Below are 21,437 nucleotides of genomic sequence, written 5' to 3'. Positions count from 1 at the left end.
TTCCAATAAGAAATAAGATGTGGAAGCTGATTTGAAGTTGCATTCCTAGGAAGCTTTTCCATCACATAAAATGTGAGTTCCATTAAGGTGTTTACAAGTAGACTCAAGATAACTTCTTTAAAAATATTATATCAGCAACTGTTAGGTGGAGCGTACTTTTTTCTCCCCCCAACCCCCAAAAGGGATTAGGTCTTATCAGAGTGTATCAACTCAAAAATAATCATAGGTAGTCTATTGACAGTCACAAATTCCCCTCTTTTGCTATCAGCAAATGCTGTAGTGATAAAGTATACATTTGAAAACGCTACTTTCTAGATGCATCTTCTAACAATATCACAACATCAGTGTGGTTTGTTTAGGGGATACATCCCTGACCTTAGTTTGGCTTGTATCTTTTTAAAAAATCACTAAATACATGGTGCGTGTGGATGGTTCAGTTGGTTAAGCATCTGCCTTCTGCTCAGGTCAACTTCTTGGGGTCCTGGGATCAAGCTCTCTGCTCAGCAGGGAGTTTGCTTCTCCCTTCCACTCTCCTTCTGTGCTCGCTCTCTCAAATAAATAAATAAAATCTTTAAAAAATAAAATCACTAAATACATATTGAGTATATATAGCAGTAAGCTCTTAGATACTGGCATCGGACAGGATGAGATGGGGGTCCCATCTCTGCCATTTTCTAGCTCTGAGATTAGGGAAAGTTATTAATTATTTTTTCATCTGCAAAATGGTACCAATAATGATTAAAAGGATCGTTCTCAAGATTAAGCAAGCTAATGAGTATAAAGCTGATGTGAGCAACCCATGTTAGCTTTGAGCATTGCTCTTCTTAGTAGGTATCATTTTCTATTCAGAGTACCACCATTCAAGCCCCATACCTCAGCTCTGGACTACTTAGAGGCCTCCTGCCTCTCCAGCTGGCACTCTGCTCTCACCTACCCCAACCCCTTCTCATCTCCTTCCCAAAGATGAGTGATCCTTTCCGTATGGAAAGACAGTCAGTTCAACCCCCTTCCCACACACAAACAAAAACAGAGTACAACAAAAATTCCTCCAGCTGTCCTTAGCACAAAACCAGCCTGGCTCCTGCCTACCCTATGCAGCCTGTTTTCACCTCTCTCGCCACTCCCTCTATGCCTCAGCCATACTCGTTAGTCTTCTGTGCGTTGCTGGTGCCAGGCTCCCTCCAGTCTCTCTTCTGCAGGCCTAGAGAGCTCTGTCCCTGTCGCCCCTGGCGCTTCCCATCCCAACCCGGAAGCTACCTCATGGGTTCACATTCCTTCCCTTTCGATGCACTTAGGTCACTCAACACATGGCCTACTTAAAAGATAACTTCCTAATGTGTGACTGCTTACATCACTTTGGGGACGGTATACGGCTGCCAGTTTCACTCATCATCTTGTTCCCCATAACCTAGCTCAGCCGGGACCCGGGGAACAAGGCAGTCTACGTTAAATGAATGAGTGAATGAAAGGGATGAGTTAGAAGAGCCTGAACTGCACATTTTCCCAAACTTGGCTCCTTACTAAGTGGTCCCCAAACGGGCCGGGTCCCTTCTCTTTCTTTCTTTCTTTCTTTTTTTTTTTTTTAAACATTTGGCCTTGGTTTTTGCGTCTGTCTTTTCCCAAGAAAGAGCCCAGGCGGTGAGATCCCGGGAAGCACCCCGAGGGGCGGCGGGCCGGGGCGGAAGCGCGAGGTGCGGGGCGGGCGCCGGGTCGGCTCGGGCGGAAGTGCCGGGCTCCGGGCGGAAGCGGCGACGTAGGCGGCGGGCGGCGGCTCAGGTGGGTGCGGGTGGCCTGGAAGCGGCGGGTGGGAGCTCTGGTCCCCGCCCGGAGCCGGCGCGCGGGCGGGAGGCGGGGCACGGGAACCCTTCGCTGTGCCACACGCTGCCAATTTCGATTGTCGTTAGAGGGAATTTAATTAAACCGGGAGCCATAAATCCATGAACCTCCGGGGGGAGATTATAGGCATTCGTGTGTCTACACGTGTGTGTGTGTGTGTGTGTGTGTGTGCGCGCGCGCGCGCGGCGAGAGCAATGGCGCTCTGGGAAGTGAACAGAATAACGAGCGGGAAAAGGCAGTTTTTTTAAGAGGAAGCAGAGAACATCTCAGTTTCACGCTTCTTCCAGTTTTTCACAGATGCCCCGTCCCGGGTTTAATTGAATTCTGTGAAGTGGCAATATAATCTCAATTGGCAGCCTTAAATAAATATTTTTGAGCAACCATGTTGACCTTTAATTGGGGGTGAAAAGGTTGGAAAGGTGCTGTAGGAAACGTTGTGAATCCCAAGGCTTTCTGGACCTCCTCTCTGCTTTCCTGGCAAAAGCAGTCCCCTGGGTGGTGAACAGTGTGACAATAAATCAGAGACGCTACAGTTCTCAACAAATACTTAGCCTTGTCGGTCACCCCTGATAAATACCAGCTCATACAATATTTTAATAAGTCCAGAGGTAAAGAAGTCCCGGCGAAATTACTAACGGGAATAGGCAAGTGCCTGTTTCTAATGCTGTCTTAACAAGGTTTTTGCCCGGATGATCTTTGTTCTTGTTTCTTAATGTTATTTCATATAGTACTTCATATTGCAGGGCACTTTAAATATATATATTTTTATATATACACTATATGTATATATATGACACACACACACACACACAGTATGGCCCAGCTTGACCCAAGCTATAAGCTCACACACACACACACACACACACAGACACACACACAGTATGGCCCAGCTTGACCCAAGCTATAAGCTCACACACACACACACACACAGTATGGCCCAGCTTGACCCAAGCTATAAGCTCACACACACACACACACACACACACACAGTATGGCCCAGCTTGACCCAAGCTATAAGCACACACACACACACACACACACACACACACACACACACACACACACACACACACACACACACACACACACACAGTATGGCCCAGCTTGACCCAAGCTATAAGCACACACACACACACACACACACACACACACACACACACACACACACACACACACACACACACACACACACACACACACACACACACACAGTATGGCCCAGCTTGACCCAAGCTATAAGCTCCTCCAGGATAGGAATAGTGTCTAGGATCTGTTATACCCCCAACACTTGCTAGCACATTTCCCAACATAAGCAGGGCTTCTGTAACTACACATTGCCTTGGTGAAGCAGCCACTAGAACCATGTCTCAGTGTGCAGGCCACAGTCTCCTCATTTAGTAAGTATATGAAGAATAGCTTATGAAAATGCATCTGAAACTCTCTACCAATATTTGGAGCTGTATACACTGAGATTTGAAACACTTGGGAAAAAAAGGTCTCCCCTGGAAATAATTGAGTGATCATGGTGACATCAGGGTAAGGCAGAACTGTCATGGTTCTGTGTGAAATGTCATAGCCTAATAACCTGGGTCCCCTTCTGCTGAAGAATTGCATGGAACCAGAAAGTTCCGGTTGTGAAAAATTAAGATTTGTGGGGCTGGTGCTTTAGACAGGCAGACTCCCCAAATGTTCTTTCTTCATACTTGCTGTGGTCAGTCGTGGCTGCCTGCTGAGGAAGAATCAATATTTTTTTGTCTCCTTCACTAGAGGAAAATGTCGCTTTGTGGTTTTATTTAAATGGATTGATGGCAGGTGAGGTAATAGAAATGAGGATTTTCCAACTCAGGAATTTGTTGGACTGTATTTCTATTTTATTCGAAATACCTGGCTCTGTTGTACTCTTAAGTACCTGGAGGCAATGTGGAGATATGCCTTCAAAATAAGTTATTTTTTTTTTAAGTTTTTGTATTTCATAACATGTGCATACTCTAGCCGGTTGATGCATTCAGTTACTCTAATGCCAGGGTTTGGAGTTTCACACGTAGCAGGACCTTGAGGTAATATGGTGCAAGTACTAAGGTTTTTTATGTTCCTTATTTTAAATCTAATTTTGCCACTGTTTTATTCAAGGAGTGTACATCAGAGGAAGCTAGAAGCCAGCTGGGATAGTTCCTGCATGCAGTTTTATCTTGTTTGTAATTATTTTGAAGGGGAGAAACCATCTGGATCCAGGGATCAATACAGGTAGCACAGACTAGGCAGGCTTCCTTCATCCTTCCCCTGGTAGTATCACATAGCAATTTGAGGGACAAAATCATTCGAGAAAGAATATGCAAAATGAAATGTTTGGGCTAAGTTTCTCATAGACCATTATCCCACAGCCCTAACATTCCAGTTACAGTTACAGGAACCTGGAGGTATGGAAACATCAGTCTTTTTTATTCTAATCCTTACCAAAGATAAGGTTTCTAGAGATAGAGGCAAAATTCAAAATACCTTCTATTTTAAGAAGATATCCATCTCCCACGATTTCAGAGCATTTCACCATTAGTATCTGGTAACAGCTATTTTATTGCTATAGTCTTCACCACTGCAGTATTGTATTGTTTTTTTAAGTTTTTCTTCTGCCCAAGGTGTGAGGTCCTGAAGGGCAGGGAAAGGATCTTAATCACTCTTATATTTCTAATACCTGGCACAGTGCATGTTATAGAAATGAAAAGACAGTGTCCCTGAAGGGCAATTGGATCTGTAACATCATTGGGAGTGCAACAGGTAGAGAAAAGGATTATATAAAACAATAACCTTTCAAGAGCTTCCTAGATGCAGTTATAAATACTGCAGTTACCAATGCCTTGATCAACAGCTTGGAGTAGAGAAATGCATATTTGAGAATCTATAGGCAGTTACCAAACTGCCTTCCAAGGAGATATGACCTGATTAGCTATAGGGCCTTGGTTGCGTTTAATGGAATAAGCAAGCTGAAAGGCTCCACGAGCCCTGTCCCCCTCCATCCAGGCCTGCCATGCTCAACTCCTCACTGGAAGACTTGTTGAGCAAATATGTGAAGACTCTCCTTTTGAAGGTATACCAAATTACGAGTTTACTTAGGTCACTAATATCTTCATTTGGTCCTTCCTTAAAGAATAGACAATCTATGTCTGGTCGCTATTTTAAGGCTAGGTTGCCCAAATAATATTGAAAGAAAGCCACTATCATCTTTTCTACTTTGCTAAAAATTCCCAAGGAGTTCAAAGTTGACAGCTTTTTGTGTTGTAATGGGGCAGGCCTGTGGGATACACTGCTTCCTTCTGTTGCCAGGTGGGACTGCAGCAGAAACCAGAATGTTAACTACTGGAAACAAATGAACTTCCTCTCTTTGTTCCTGTACTTTTTCGTATTAATCATGAAATCGTGGGGAAATGGCTTCTAGTTTAGTCAGGAGGAAGGACGTGAGATTGAGTTATTTGATTTTTTTTTAACTCTTTACTTTTTAAAACACGTAGTTCTTCCAGTCAGACAAGAGAAAGGATAGTGTTATTTAATAGAAATTCAGTCAGCTGAGGCAGCCTAGGACGTAAGAGTGAAAAAAAAAAAAAAAAAGAGATCTAAGTTCAGCCCTATTTCTCCAGGTTCAAAAATGAAATTAATCTGTCTCTTCTTAGATTTAGAAACCAGAACCTCATTCTTAAAATAAAAGAATTCTGCTGTCTGAAGCAGAGGCTTTCCTCACTCTCCATCCTTAAATTAAGCCTTAAACACAATGTGCTATCAGTTGTTTGGTATACTATGAGGATTTATGTTTAAAGCTTTCTGAGATTTTTTTTTTTTTTTGGAAGATAGGAGGTTGAACATGGAGATCCTTTCTAGTTCTGAAAATTCTGTGTTGGTCTCATTATGTATAAAAATAAGCCATTGTTCAAGGAGAAAATACAGAAAGATGAACCAAAAAATGCAATATGAAAGGTTTCAGGTAAACATTAGTTTATCCATAAAGCAAGGGGATCTTTGAAGTCACCTCCAGTTCCAAAATATTAAGATATCCCATGAAAGGTGTTAAGTAACAGAATGGGATCCAGAGGATTGTAGAATCTGACATCACTGAGGGTTGTGGGTGCACGGCTCAAGAGAACATGTTTCCAACATTCAGATTGAGCAGGCCTAGGTATTGTTGGTATCACAAGTCCAAGAAAGTGCTCAAATTCAGTAACTCAAAGTTTCCAAATTCAGTAACTCAAAGTTTCATTTGCTACAAAATGGCTAAAAATGAATGAAACATCTTTCAGGTGTTGTGTGGTCATGAAGATAAATTCGTCTCTTTGGCAAGATGAATTGGAAATGATGGGGTATTAGTGATGAATGGAAGACCTTGCCTGGGTGGACGGATTTTGAATTGCAAATAGTTGTTTTTGGAAATGGGATTGTGTGCTTTGTAAATAGCAAGGAAACTGGCATTACTAGCTGGGTACAATAAAACTAAGATGTTTTAATGAAATTGCCTTCTTTCTGGGTCAGCATTAAGTATCAGAGATATCTTCCAAGGGGATGGGTCATTTTGGTTAAGAAGGATAATGTGGAAAGGAGTCAGCATAAGTCCTTATGCACTTTGTTCCCATCCCTTGAACTAGAATGATTTTGCCCTCATCTTAATGCCATCTTTATGGAATGAAGGAATTTTCAAATTGGTTTTTAAACTCTATTAAGCCCTCATGTATGATATAACCCAACCACATTATTCAGGTTTTCTTGGCTCTCAGGAACAGCTTTGCAGCCATTATGTCGTAATTGTACTGAACATTGTTGCACACTCTGAATTCAGAATATGCCTCTCTGGCTCCAGGCCAGATGCTGAGTCAGTGTCTTTGGGATGAGAGGAGGGGTGCAGTGTGTGCTAGCCCTACTGTGTTAACAGGAAGTAGTCCAGAATCCCCTTTGGACGCCTGGTGTGCTAGAGGGAGTATATAGTAGGAGTACACCACTGTTTCTGATTAGCATCTTCATTTTCCTTCTCTCAGCTGAATGTTTTTCTGGAAATCCTCCCCTGACATTTTCATGTGTTCCAACCCCATTACTGAGCAGACTCCTCTAAAGCAATGATCTGGAAAGTGTGACTGCTCAGGTCCAAAGATTCTAAAACAAACTCTTGTTTACACTAAAGATTCCTCTCCCCTTCCACTTGACATTTGTCAGCTTGGGAGGCAAACACAGGGGTGCTTCTGGATGTGGAGAAGATTGCTGGGATGATGAGGGTCTGTCATTAAAAATTATTTTTTTTAAATGTGTCAAACAGTAAGAGAAAAAGACATCATTCTTCCCCTTTGGAGGCACTTTTCCATCTCAGATGCTCAAACAGTTGCAAGATGAGTGCCTGGCAACGCTGATGTCACCTCCTCTACTGGGTCTTTTTGGATGCCAGGGCTTACGGTTATGATTGAGGAGCTGGAGAAGCAAGTGTGCAGTGAGCAAGCACCTTTACACCTCTGCCTGGATCTCTGTGTGAATTTTGGTCCTCTTTAAATGGGTTAGCATTTTAGGTTCTTACAGTTACAAACTACTTCAGATTCTTTGGGGCCTTTCGAAGCCCCGGCTTATTGCCATGACATTTCTGCAGTGTGTGATGCCCCTTCTCCGATGAGCAGGACATTTGACATCAAAGCCTGGGGGCACAGTTTCTCCCTGTCTCTGCAAAATGAGAGAACAGGACAAGGGCTAGCATTTCTGCTGTCCAGCTGATGAAGCTGAAGCTTAAGCAGATGAGGAACTGCCCAGCATTTTAGAACTAACCAGTGGCAGTTGCCTGTCTTTGGGGTTTATATTTATAAAATCCTCACCCAAAAATGCACCCAGGAATTCAAACATGCTGAATTCCCAACTGAAACTCTTTGAAGAGTGACTCTGAAACTCTAAATGAGGAATTACCCCATTGGTGCTTAATTCCCCTGGCTGATTTAGTGGGAGCTGTGTTTATTTACATTTACATTACATTTATTTTGACCTCTCTACACAAGTTATTCAGAATTATTTTAGAACCAGTTGTCTTGAAAGACAATCAGTAAAATCCAACTTTACCATTACCTAGGCAGCTACAACCCATGTACATATACATATACATACAACCCATGTATACATGGGTTGATGTCCTCAACTGGTAAAATAGATGAATTTTTTAATTTTGAAAATACAAAGGCAGGCATTGGAAGGGCAACTGGAAGGAAAGTGGCCTTTGTCCAAAACCTATCAAAGGGAAACCTCGACTCGAAAAACTAGATTTCAGTGTCCTGTTCTGTAATTTTCTGAAGCCCGAGGAAGCTAAGCCAATACTGGGTGCCAAGGTATTAGCAGGTCTAGATATCCAGTCTCAGCTGGACTTAGTGACATCCTGAGTAGAAGATAAATATGCTGCTGCTTTAATCAGCGATATCCTGTCTTAGAAATTCCTATTTAAGTAATACCCATAGTCTGAAATTTTCAGCTACTTCTGTTTGAAATATTTTTCAGTTTTGCAATTCCCGATTTCTGAGACTGCTATAGTAGAGATCTAAATCTTACTTTTGAGGCCAGTAAAAGCACACTTCAGTCAACAGAATCATCATTATAATTATTTTTTTAAAGGTTTATTTATTTATTTGAGAGAGAGAATCTCAAGCAGACTCCCCGCTGAGCAGAGAGCCTGATGCAGGCCTCGATCCCATGACCCTGAGATCATGACCTGAGCCGAAATCAAGAGTTGGACATTCAAATGACTGAGCCACTCTGGCACTCCTTATCATCATAATTATTAATAACAATACCTTACTTTTATCATTATTTCAGTAATAAAGTTAAGGCTGATTTCTCTATTCTGCTTTGTAACTGATACAGAGATTTTTACATTTATTATCTCTTTTGAAGATACCCAATCAACTTTTGCCCTCACTCTTCTCAACCCACTGCCTCCATCCTCACTAGAAATAACCACTTTTAGTTAAGATGTTATTTTAGGCAAGAACCAGACAGGTAGTTCACTTTAGGGGTAGGCCTCAGTTAGAAGATTTCATTGTTTTCAAGCAACTTCAGACCCATCCATCTGGTTTGTGGTAGATTCTTCGACCACCCCCATTCCCATTCTGGAAGCATTTTCTCCCCTTGGCTTCTGTGATGACACACCTTCCTCATTTCCATTGTACCTCACCATCCTTTCCTTCTGCCCCCTTTGCTGGTTCCTCTCGACACAAGTTCTAAATGTTGGATTGCCTCAGAGACCTGTCCTGGGCCCTCTTCTTTTTCTGTATTATTTACATTATCTCATCTGGTTTCGTAGCTGTAAATACAGTCCCTAAGCTGATGGAGTCTCAAATTTTTATCTTCAGCCCTAGCTCCTCTCCTCAATACCAGACCTGTATATGCCACTCTGTCCGTGAGCTCCAGCTTGTTCCTAACCGGTCCCTCTTCAATCTCTTCCTGCTTCAGTTGTCCTCATTTTAGTAAATGGCACTGCCACCCACCAGAGGCTCAAGGCCAAAACTGGAATTGTCCTCACTGCACCTCCAATCCCTCGTGTCCAATTCATGGCCAGGTTCTGTTGGCCCTGCTTCTGTCCTTGTCCACAGCACCACCCTTTCTTACCTTGACTACTGCAGTGGCCCCCGAACGGGGTCCCTGCCCCCCACACCCGCAATCCATTCTTTACACAGCAGCTAAAGTAATCTTTTAGAATATATATGAGATCGTATCACTTCCTTCTTCTAAATCTAATTGTCACTAAAACCTCAACATGGCCTGTGAAGACTTAGGTGATGTGACCCCCACAGACGACTGCTGAGCCGTCGCCTGCCACTGTTGCCCTTGTTTACTGTGCTCCAGCCACATGATCCTATTTGTTTCTTCCAGCAAGTTCAGGTTATCCTCACCTTAAAGCCTTTGCACTTGCTATTCCTCTCTCCAAAATGTTCCTACCTCAGATTTTTGTACCTTCTCAGCCTGTGGTCTCAGCAAACCTGACACCTGCTCAGAGTACTTGTTTCAATGACCTGCCTCAGTTACCATCACACCACCTTGTCTTACTCCCTCTCCTCTACTTGTCACTCTCTGATATTGTTTGACTTAATGTCACTGGAATACGGACCCCAGGAGGGCAGGTACCTTGCTTTCCTGGTCACCACTGTACCCCGCACCTATAAGAGCCCCTAACACATGGAAAACGTCAGGTAATGGTGGAATAAATGGATGGCTCTCCTCCCACACCCAGGCTGTTCTAAACGACCTCTCTTTCCCGTGTTCCATTCTCCTTTCCTCTGAGGTCCATCCTGCATGCTGCTGCTACATCAGTCTTCCAAAACATCGCTCTTATCACAACACTCTCTTGTTCAGAACCCTTCAGTGCCTACCGTCAGACAGACCACGGCACTCCGACTTCAACACCTTTGTGTCTCACGCCAGCTTTGGAATGTTTCCCCTTTTTTGGACAGACATACCCAAATCCTAGATGATTTGGGCTCCTACTCCTGTGAGACTACCTCCGATCTCAGCCCACAGTATTCTTCTCTTCCTTTCTCTTACAGCATTTAAAGGTGCCCATTGGATGTCCTGGTTGCAATCCCTCCAGTATTTATATTGTTTCAGTGAAGAATTTAACTCCCTTCTCCTGAATCCACTGAAGTATATCCCTCTATTATTCCTGTTGCTTGCATCTAGTATGTGGAGGTGACTTCTCCATGTGAGAGTTTTATTTGGAGGGAAAAAAATGGGCTAAACACCAAAGAGGCTGAAGGAAAAAAAAAATGGCTTAATTTTACTGAGATTTTGAAGGAAGTGGGATACAGAGACAGAACACACGTATTAAGTGGTAGATTTGAGTAACTTCAGTGAAATTATAATCTTAGTGTATTGGCAAGGCCCACCCTTCAAACAATTAAAGAACTTAACAGAACAGTGTTGAATGCAAACTAACATAGCGCCATTGAGTATAGACAGTGGAATAGAGACATCCAGATACTGGGAAATCCCACTGTCATGGTAATAATTTGAAGGGAAAGAAAATGGGGTTTTGTTCCTAGGCACTCATGTGACCAGTCATTCCTTTCTGGGACTGATTTTCTACTGCCTTCTCTGGCCCCCTGTATGGTGAACCGGTTGGCATTGAAATCTGGAAATAGAAGCTACAGGGAGTGAGATGGATGTGTGGTATGAGAGGCTGCTTCTTGCTCCCCAGGTCTGGGGCATGATGTAGGGCTACTCATGGTTTCATGTGTTATGTGGGATCAAGTCAGCAGTCCAACTCCATGGTCAGAATGAAGCTGTGGTGATTGCCTCACAATATATATAAATATCGAATCATTATGTTTGTACACCTGAAACTAATTAAAATGTTATGTTAATTATACCTCAGTTTAAATAAAGAAGAAAAGAATGAAGCTGAGCGTGACACCATGTACAACTGGGCCCACAGGTGGGTGGTTAGCTCGGATCTTTGTTGCAACATCTCATCTCAGCTGCTTCCACCTCTCAGGCAGTTCCCCTGGCCTGGTCCTCTGGTTGCTGAGGCTGTGGAGCTGGAAAAGCACCCATGATCCCACGCATGCCAGTGAGTGAGGGTCCCACTCCCCATTTCTATTCTGTAGCCTCATTCTTGCCCTGCTTAGCTCTTTGGAGTTGACACCTTACAGTATCTGCTTCATTTTCAGCTTTGGTGATGTCCCTTTATGCTGCTTCTCCTTGTCACCCAAATCCCAGGCTAGGCTCCCACTTGTTGGGGAGAGGTGGAGGTTTGGACACAGGGGACACAGAGGGGCCCTGGGGAGGCAGCATGTGTCCCTGTTTCCCTGCATTAAGTCGAGCCCAGTGACCCAGACAAGTCTGCTAAGAGCAACCTCATCTCATTACATAAACTTTCAGTCATCTAAAATGATGGGCTTTTGTTCCCAGTAGAGGTGTATGGTGTGTGTGTGTGTGTGTGCGCATGCGTGCGCACACATGAGTGTTTCTAGTCACTTGGGTAAAAAAAGGGACATTAACTTAGATGGTAATGAATGTGAAATGAGGGCTTAACATCTCACATGGCACAAATGACTAAACAGAAGCCCTGAGCCTCTTCATGGAACACACGTTCAACAAGAGCTACTGTAATAGTGTTTGGTTAATGTCAGCTCAGCATTAAATTTACATTATACTCTTGTGAAGAAGCTCCAACATTACCTGTTAATAACCAAGGCAGTACCTGGGCTTATACAGACTTTTTCATTTTGCACATGAACTAACACTGCAGCTTGCTGATGAGGGATCATGTGAGCTTGGAGATTCTGCATGCCAAAGGATGCTGTGTATGAATAAAAATTCTGGTCAGTGAAGGTCAGTTTCTCTGCTCAAGCGAGAATGTTGTTTCCCTTCTAATCAGACACACGCAGTGTTTGAAGAATCCAGGGGCCCTACATAAGTGATATGCAGCCCTAGTCTGGGCAGCTCCTCATGCAAGAAATGAATAATCCTTAATAAAGGCTCAAACGACCCTGGCTTCTTTCTGTACTGTAATCAGTTGTTTTAATGGTATGCCCTTGAGTGCCTCAGAGGGAAAATGCTATAAAGTTAAGTTATCTTCCTTATCTTGCTTCAAGGAGGGCTGAATGGATCCAATCAGTCCTCCCCCATGTTGTATTTGATTCTGCCATAAAGACCACTGGAGTCAGCCTCAGTTTGTTGAAAAGCCAGCATTCCCTTTCTCTGTCAGGCTGATCCACGCCTCTGAGCAGCAGTGGACTTGAAACAGCAGGAGTCACCATCTTTATTGTTAGGCTGTGGAATTTGTTTTAGGCACATTCTAAATCCAGTCTTATGCCTTTTACTTTTTCTTTTTTTTTTTTCTGTGACAAAGGTGACCCAATTGTGCTTCTTTGATATTATGAACACAGCTCTTTTTGCTCATATCACAGAGGCATGTAACAAAATACAAAGGATAAAATTGTGTCTGTGCGTAGTAAGGACACAAGTTTCATGACTAAATTCAATGACATAATCAAAAAGGTGGTGTCCTCTCCCAAGTCATGAGCTAACAGGCAGAAACCACCTTTCAGAGTATTTTTTTTATAATGCTGAGATACTGCTCAAAAAATAATAGAACTAATGAAAATGTCACATTGACAGAGTAGCCTGTATTAAGATTTTACTTCAAGAAGGCATGATTCACTGAATATGACATTGACAGCAATAGTGTTAAAGTTTACAGAGTTAATAAAATATTCCAAGAAGAGTATGATACAGTTGCAATTGGAGTGTATTATTTTCATTTACTTGTAGAACTAAGTGGACTCCAGGGTTCAGGATTTTAGCCTTCAGATCTTATTTCTGCCTAGGAGAGGTATAGGGAGCTTTTTTAATATCATACTCTAATATAATATTCTAATACAGTGCTTCTAAGAAAGAAGTTAATTTGACAATGTGGTAAAATGCATGTGCCTTAGGACATTTGGAAAATATGCAGGTAGTAAAACTGCATAATGCTAATGCATTTCTCCATAAACAAATGTGCCATGTTTAAATGATTAAATACATGGGAAAAGGTAGAAGTGAAGACTAATAGTGGAAAGAGAACTAATTTTAAACAGAATGGTTGCAGCATCACTGAAGACTCAGCTCTCTGGGCTGGGTGAACAAATATTCCAGCAAATCTGGAATGAATAGCAACTGTTTACTATGACAGGTTTTATTTGTCTTGGGTGCAACCAAGACCACATGCTGTGTTTTGTCATGTTGGAAATACTGAAGCAGATTTCCTTTGTGAATGTGAATTTTTTTTTTTTTTTAAGCCTTAACACCCCAGTCTCAACTCAGCTAGGTAAAAGCAGTAAGTTCTCCTTTCCTTACCAGCCAGACATCAATAAACCTTAAATCCCTCCACCAAAAGCACATAGCTGCGGTTCACTATCCTGGTGGTTGTCTTAGGTCACTGCCATAAATGGGCCAATCCTTCTCATTTCCAAGAACTATCTTTCTGTCTTTAACGAAACTAATTTTTTTGTTTTCTTTCTCCCATATAGTACAGCTCTTTTAATTCTATTCTCTAGTAAGATGTGCCACTGTGGTTATAGGGCTCTCACAAAACCAAGGATGCAGAAATTTTTACCTAGTGTGAAAATTGCTAATATTCTACCTTCCCCCCTCATTTATATCCTGGGTAGACAAAACCAGGCTTAGAAGCTGTTGTCTCCGACCACATTCACCTATTGGAGTTGCTGATTCGGCTGAATTTATGGCAAATGTGTATACCAGGGCTTAACACTTAGTTGAGACTAGCACAGCATCCTGTGAAATTGTTTAGATCCACTTTCCATCTTGGAATAATGGTGGGTAGCAGATCCTTGCAAAGTGCTCATCACATTCCCTTTTTATGCGTTATCGAGATCATTTAGTTAGCAGGGAGATCCAGGGAGAAGTGGAAGGCTACGAGTTTAAGAGTAAAGGAAAGATTATTGTCTTCACAGATCAGAATCCAATCTTTTTGTCCTGTGGTCTTTACACTAGTTTGACAGGGGTTGGTATTTTTCTCTAAAATCATATCATTCTGTTTGAAATGAGTTTAAGGCTAATCTTACCCTAAGAAGCCTAGTCAGAACTAGAGATTAGCACATAATTAATATAGTCATGCTCTGTGGAGCAGAAGAGGCAGAGATCAGAGCTGGTAGTGAAGGGGTTGGGACCAGCTGTAGGGCCCTGGCCCACAGTCTTGTGGGCACCCTGAAGAATACTAACCTTTAGTTATGACATGAGCTCTGCTCAATTAGTGACCACTGTGCACAATGAGTGTCTGATCAGGGTTAGAGGTGAGACTAAAAAGGTGGAGAAAGGTTCACTCCAATACTTTAAATATTCAAACAAATATCTGGATACCTGCTATGTGCCAACTTAATTATAGATGCTCAGGGACACTGGGGCAAACAAGTACCTGCCCCTATAGAAGTCACATTGTAGTAGAGGGGGATAGAGGTAAAGAAATCATTTTAGCAGTAAAAGATAAAAGAAAACTGTAGCAAGGCATAAGGATGGAGTGTGGTGGGCTGGCCAACCTTGGTAAGGTCGTCACTAAGGCATGACCCAGGCCAAATGAGGAGAAGCTACTTAAGAGCTTTTCATGTGGAAGGACAGCAAGTACAGAGATCCTGATAAAGAAATGATCTTTAGGTATTCAAGGAACAGAAAGGGAATCTTTATGGCTGCAGCTTGCCAAGATAAAGGAGGGGAAAGTGAGATGAAGTTGGAGAGAGAAAGTACAGCAAAGTTAAGAAATGAAGATCCCAAGAATGAATTCATTTTGAGAATACTGATAAATGATAAAGTCAACGGTGCATATGTGTTTTAAAAATGAAATTATCATATCTGTAGTTTTAAGGACAAAGCTGGAGGCTCAGTAGAATAAGCAGGAGTAAGTAGGCTGTCTTATGTGGAGCAAAGAAGCAAGATGGGGGAGCTTCAAAGCCTAGTGTTTGACATGCTGCTATTACCAAGCTGTTCGTATTGGAGTATCTCCAGTAGTAACAGTAGTACATTTGTGTATGTTTTTTAAAATGATGGCAATCTCCTTTTAAAATACTGAAGGAGTTGAGTAGATTTTTGCTTTTGACAAGTCAATTCGACCTAATTCTCCCCTATAGTTCCTCTTAGCACAGCTCTGTGTTTCCCCATCTTTTGCAGCAGGGTGGGGCATGGATCTCTTAAGTGACAGCTTTAACCTTCAGCTGGAGACTTGTGCTCCTTACTTACTATTCCTTTACCATGAAGGTGGCTGTGTGTTGTTGAATGCTTGCTAATAAGATAAGCTATCTCTGCAAATAAGAACCATCTCAGGAAACCCCCCCCCCCCCATTTTAGGGAATCATCAGGATGCTGGCACAATCTGCAGGTGAAACTTAACTTTGTATTCAAATTATCAAACCCATGCAGTTTGCTTGCAGAAACCAAGTGATTAGGCACACAGCTCATCCATAAATATGGATATTTTCCCATTCTAAATTCTGTTTTGTTTGGAATACAGTGAATGTTGAGGCATTATGGAGAATTGCCAAACATCTGGGCCTCTCTGACACTCCTGGAGTCCAAGAAGCAGTTCTCAAGTCTTCAAATTCCATCACAGGCTTGCAGCTTACTGTTCATATTATAAACAGCAAAATCTAGGGCACGTAAGTTTACTGGTCTGTTTTTCTTTTGGCAGAATTGAGATGCCCTGGTTTCAAGGAAATAGCATGCAACTTGCCAAATACTCCCTTCAACTCCTCATGAGAAATCTCTCTGCCTCTAAGACCATTCTGCCTGTGCTGACCTTATTTACAAAGGTACAGAGTGAAAAAGTAAAATTACTACTTCAAAAACAAAAGGTGTTAAATTGTTGGATGAAGAAAGTTGTACGTTTAAGAAGGGCGGGGACGGGGGGAACGTTGAAAGGAAAGCAATGGAATAAACTGTCCTCAGACCTGTCCCTCCACTTTTCAGATGCAGTTACAGTGGTACCAACTCTGATTTCTAGCCACGTGCCTCCTTGGCTCACACGTTTCAGGGGGTAAACTAATATATTTAATAGTCTCCCGATCCCTGCATTGGAAGGAAGAACTATCAGAAAAGGGATGATGTTTATAAATACATCACTTAGAAATATAGTTAATTCTTGTGATGGGTCTGTTCCATAAAGCACCACAAACACTGAATTAGCGAATATTAAAACAGTGCTCCCAGGGGAGGGATAGGGTTAGATTCCAGTGAGCTGCTGGTCACAACATTTTTGTCAGCTGATCAATATGTAGCCTTGTCTGGCGTATGTTTCTGTTTAAAGACACTTTATTTAGTACATATTGTTGATTCATTAACATCGAATTCATGGCCAACAGTGCCATATCTCATGCCTGAACAAAGTTTATCTAACACAGTATTTTCTCCATGAGGCATATCACAGCCTCCTAATGCTTGGAAACACTACACAACACTTTCAGCACTCTGCCTGGGGACCATTCTAAATAGCAAAGTCAACAAAAGTCACAGAAATGCAAAAAGCATGGCACCCAGTAGATCATGAAAAGGACACTTGTTGACAGTGTGAGACCTGAAACAATAAGGCGGATCATTGTCTTATTCGACCTCCGCTGGGAATGTGCACTTTGGGTGACTCAGATTTTTCATTGCTCTGTGCATGTCCTCAAATGTCCATGGATGACCACAAAATTGCCACAGATATTGATTTTGGGGTTACAAATAGTTTTTAGTGACTGGCAAATTTGCAAATATGAAAGCAAATTTGCAAATTGTATTCATATATTTGCATATATGAATACAAATAACAAGGATTGACAAGTACAACTGTCCTTGTTTTCTTATCTCTAACAGGAGTTTTAAGCCATAGCTGTTAAAAATTTTTAAGAGCTTTTCCCCCCTGAAATTTATAATATAAATATTACCAATTTCCTTTTGCTACTTAACATTACTTTGTGTGATATATAATCAAAAAAAGAAATAAAGCACAGGGTAATAGACTTAACCTTAGTGAATAATACTCCCAATTCAAGCAAAAAAAGTTGTCTTGTTTAATATGTTTTTCAGATTCCAGGCATTTTAGCAATCTGAAAATATCTGGTGGGTGTCTAATAACCAAGTCTAAAATAGTTTTTTTTAAATTGAATTTCCTCTTGAGAATAGTTAAACTGCTTTTCATATCCATAAATGTATATTGCATTGTTGGAAATTATGGAATAAAAAGAATTCATCATCTGTGTCTACATATGAGAAATGCATATGAGAATTAGCCACAAAAATAAAGTAATCCCTTAAGGTTAGTGGTACTCACTCGGCCTAACTATTCCATTATTTTTCAGTTTGAACGACAGCCAGTTAGCCAAAGACCTCTGCAAAAAAAAAAAAAAAAAAAAGCCACACTAATCTTCCTAGCTTAAAATTTGTACTGAATCCTTGATTTGTGTCATTAGGCATATAATAAGATTGGCCAATCCCTGAGCCATTTGTGGCCAAGAGGGATACAGTGCACCTGACTGCCTCAGCCTAAGTCAAGTATTCTACCCATTTTGTTCAGGGCTGCAGTCAGCCACATGCTGAGAGCAGTTCCTCTGAGGCAAAATCCACAGCATTCCTGCTACCAGAAAGGGGAGTGGGCTGGCCAACCCAACAAATGTCCATTCCATTCTAGGGATAGAGTAAGTACGTGGTCTGCTGGTACCATGGAAAATCCTAGAGAAGGAGGTTTGAATGGCCCAGACCACAGGGTCTTACCCTTTTTCAGTTCATAGGCCTCTTTAAAAGTTGATGAACATTTCCTAATAAAAATACATATAAACAGGATAATTTGCACCAACGTCCATGATTACAAAAACAAAACAGAAAACGTGATCTAGGTTTGACTGAAGTTTTTTTACCATGAAAGCAAAATGTTGGTACATTTGGTACTTTTAGCTTGTTCTTGTTTGAACAGCTTTTGCTTTTAAAATCTTCTGTTGACTTTTTGAAACTTTCTTAGAAAATTTCAACATGATTATCTTAAAACATCACAGACTATTCATAATCTGTTTCTTGATGATGCTCGCAATATATGAGGAGCCTAATTCTCTGAACCAGGAAGTTAGGGCCAGAAAGACCCTAATGAAGAAAAACTGCCTTTTGATGATCTGGGTCCTTATTTCAAAACAAGCTGGGAGTTAAACTGGAGGAGGGGCCTTTCTTTTACATAACAGCACACCTCTTCCTGTCATGTTAAAAAGCAGGTTTTCTATAAGCATCAGTAATGGTGAGTCTATCTTGAGCTAATGCAAGAGAACCTATAGCTAGTAGCTGTTCCTAGAGTCTAGGGCTGAGAAGACTTTAAAATCTGCCAAAGATCCACAGCATTCTCAAAAGACTTCTCCGCTAGACGGTTAAAGAAGATAAACAACCGGCACTAAAACTTGCTTGTTCCTCGGGTGGAGAATTAACCCGGGAAGCCTACTGCTGACACTTGCAATGAGAAAATGAGCAGACCATTAAAGAGTTGGTACAGTCATCACCCGAAGTAAATAGGGATTTCTCCCTTTTTGATGGTGGGGCAATCACTATCTAACTTCATCTCAATGAGTTTATTCCTGTGGACTGATGAGGAAAAACAGGCAGGCAAAGCCCAGTGCCTCCATTTCAAAACAGACTTTAAGCTTTTCTGGTGATGTCAGCCAGGCCAAAAAAGTGTCCCTGACACAGGAAAGACAAAGCCCTAAGACTATAAATCAATGAAAAATTATCTTCCCTGATATCAATTAGATAAAGCCAGTGACAAAAAATATAAGCATCTAAATGTAGTGTATGTGTATGTATCTGTGGGTACATGTATGTAATACATTTAGATGTATGTGCATGTATATGTGATAGGTATATACGTGTATATAATGTATACACACATACGTAACGGGTAAGCATCTACATTTATTATATGTGTGTATACATATATGTATAAATAGATTTATGGTGAAAAATGAAAACAACTAAAAAATGCTGACAGTCCATTTACCATGGAACACTAGCTATTTATAAGATTCTATGGCAATGTTTTGCTTTGGAAATAAAACAGTATAATTAAACTGGTAAAAAAAAAAAAAAAGTCCTTTAAAATAAGTATAATCTGCTTCTTGTGGTTTTTGTCAGGCTGCATGCCATTCCTTGAATTTCATGGCTTTATTTTTTCCTTCCCGTAGGATCCATGCCCCCTTTGTGATGAAGCCAAGGAAACACTGGAGCCTTACAAAAACAGGGTAATACAGGCTCCCTACTCTCCCTGAAAGTAGAGCGTTCCTATCCAACCTTCATATGCCCAAGTGGAGTGAAGCAAAGAAGCAAGTAACATTTGTTTACGGAGAATTTTTTTATCATTCCCAGACCCAAAAAAATAACCTCTCTCAGGCTTTTGTGATACTTTAGGACACCTCTTGCTGACAGAGGCACAGAATAGACCGAGATAAAGCACAGATGCTCACACAGTTCAAAGCTCTAAGGCCTTGGTGTTGAGATGCTGCAGGTAGGCTCCCAGGGAAGGGGCTTGGCAGTGCCACTCTTGCTGTTCAGGGTAGGCACTGCCTCTAGAATGGCAAAACAAACACCGAATGCTATTTTCACTTTTCACCTTTTTTCATAAAAGCAAAAGTCCTCAGATTTTTTTCCAGTTAGCGAAACAGGTACTAATGTAGATCTTTCATAACAGCCACATGGCCTGATGCAAACTTTTGAAAAGCAGGGGAAACCTGCATAATGCAGTGTGGCTTTATGTATACGGAATGGATAGCATATGTGGTATAGATTACCTGCCTGAATCCTTTCTTTGGGAAGAGATTAAATGATTTTTCATTTAAGTTTTCTTTCTATTCAGAGAGAGATTTCAGTGCTAATTTCCACAAAACTCATTACCCCTAAGTGTTTTTCTCTGAGCAGTACTGGTTTTCTTACTCTGACTCTTAATATGAATCAAAGCTAACTAGCAGGTGCAATGTTCATGCTTTCTTTAAACTTGTGTCCCCATTCATTTTATCTTACTCTGTCATTTCCATGGAAGTGTTTTCCAGTAGCGAACCATGACGCCTTTCCCATCCTCTCATGCAAAGCACATCTGTTCTGATCCTCAGCTTCCCGGTTGGGACATATTTTATTTCACCAGGAATGGAGTAATGACCCAACACTGAATGTCATAGGTGTGACAGCAAAACAGCAAAACCAAGAGTTAAGGAATATAATGAAATCAACCAAGTTGTGGAAATCGGGGACGTGAGATCACTGGGGACCTCAGACAGGCAGACAACAGCAAAACCCCTCAGCATGAGAGCTAGTCTGGGCATCAGTTGGCATTGTGGGTGTTGTATCATTCTGTGCTCTCTAAAGTACAGAGCTTCAGTGTGTCTCTGTTTCAGTTTATTTTACAGGAGGTGGACATCACACTTCCAGAAAACTCTGCTTGGTATGAAAGGTATAAATTTGACATCCCCGTCTTCCATTTGAATGGCCAGTTTCTGATGATGCATCGAGTGGACATCTCAAAACTTGAAAAGCAGCTCCAGAAACTTGAGCAGCAAGGTGCTGGAGGCTGGAGGACGCCTTCATGATCCTCCACCCACTCTTGTCCAGACGGCGTCTTCCTAAGGACATGACCGTGGTGGCCTTTCCCGGCCTTAACAGACGTTCTGAACTGGGTGGTGCCCAATATATGGTGACATTACTCTTCTGACTGATGGAAGTATGGGAACAGTGTGGGAACTGTTTACCTGCTGGCATTTTATAAAATGAGAGGAGCATATTGGCAGCAAGGGGATAATGGAGGATGGGAGAAATCCATTTGTTTTATTTATTTTCCCTTTTGTATTAATATGGAAGCCCTTTCACATTCACTGGACAGTGCAGTTTATAGGAAGAAGGTTCTGCATCCCTGCTGCTGCCCTAAGGGCTTAACTTTTTAATGAAAGAATAAATGCTCTTCCACTCAGTAGATAAAGTGAAATGTGAATTGTTAATAACTGTGCACAGTCAATAAAGGGGTGTTTTAACAAATACATCTGCATGAAGCCTATTTCAGTGGGATTTAATAATACCTGTTTAAAATTAGAATTCAATTCCATTGTGGGGGGGGAGAAGAG

General features: G+C 41.5%; 1 protein-coding gene across 3 annotated transcripts; it reads left to right on the top strand.

Moving 5' to 3' along the window:
- Positions 1 to 1,723: 1,723 nt before the first annotated feature.
- C5H5orf63 (chromosome 5 C5orf63 homolog) lies at positions 1,724 to 21,358 on the top strand. Of its 3 annotated transcripts, none has more exons than XM_027605799.2 (5): positions 1,735 to 1,776; positions 11,201 to 11,260; positions 16,010 to 16,130; positions 19,515 to 19,571; positions 20,730 to 21,358. In XM_027605799.2, exons 2-5 carry the CDS (start codon positions 11,241 to 11,243, stop codon positions 20,907 to 20,909), a joined length of 378 nt encoding a protein of 125 aa, XP_027461600.1. In that variant the 5' UTR covers positions 1,735 to 1,776; positions 11,201 to 11,240; the 3' UTR covers positions 20,910 to 21,358. The 3 variants fall into 3 exon arrangements, with proteins under 3 accessions (XP_027461601.1, XP_027461600.1, XP_027461603.1); XM_027605802.2 differs by having other exon boundaries at positions 20,718 to 21,355; XM_027605800.2 differs by lacking the exon at positions 11,201 to 11,260 and having other exon boundaries at positions 1,724 to 1,776; positions 20,718 to 21,355.
- Positions 21,359 to 21,437: the final 79 nt, after the last annotated feature.

This window comes from Zalophus californianus, chromosome 5 (genome assembly GCF_009762305.2).
Source record: "Zalophus californianus isolate mZalCal1 chromosome 5, mZalCal1.pri.v2, whole genome shotgun sequence".
NCBI lineage: Eukaryota > Metazoa > Chordata > Mammalia > Carnivora > Otariidae > Zalophus > Zalophus californianus.
This window is presented reverse-complemented; position numbering and strand designations above follow the sequence as displayed.

Coding starts and splice junctions, on each gene's coding strand:
- C5H5orf63 (XM_027605802.2), top strand. CDS start 11,241: ATGTACAACTGGGCCCACAG. Junction 16,131..19,514: donor TGCTGACCTTATTTACAAAG/GTACAGAGTGAA, acceptor TCCTTCCCGTAG/GATCCATGCCCCCTTTGTGA. Junction 19,572..20,717: donor TGGAGCCTTACAAAAACAGG/GTAATACAGGCT, acceptor TCTCTGTTTCAG/TTTATTTTACAGGAGGTGGA.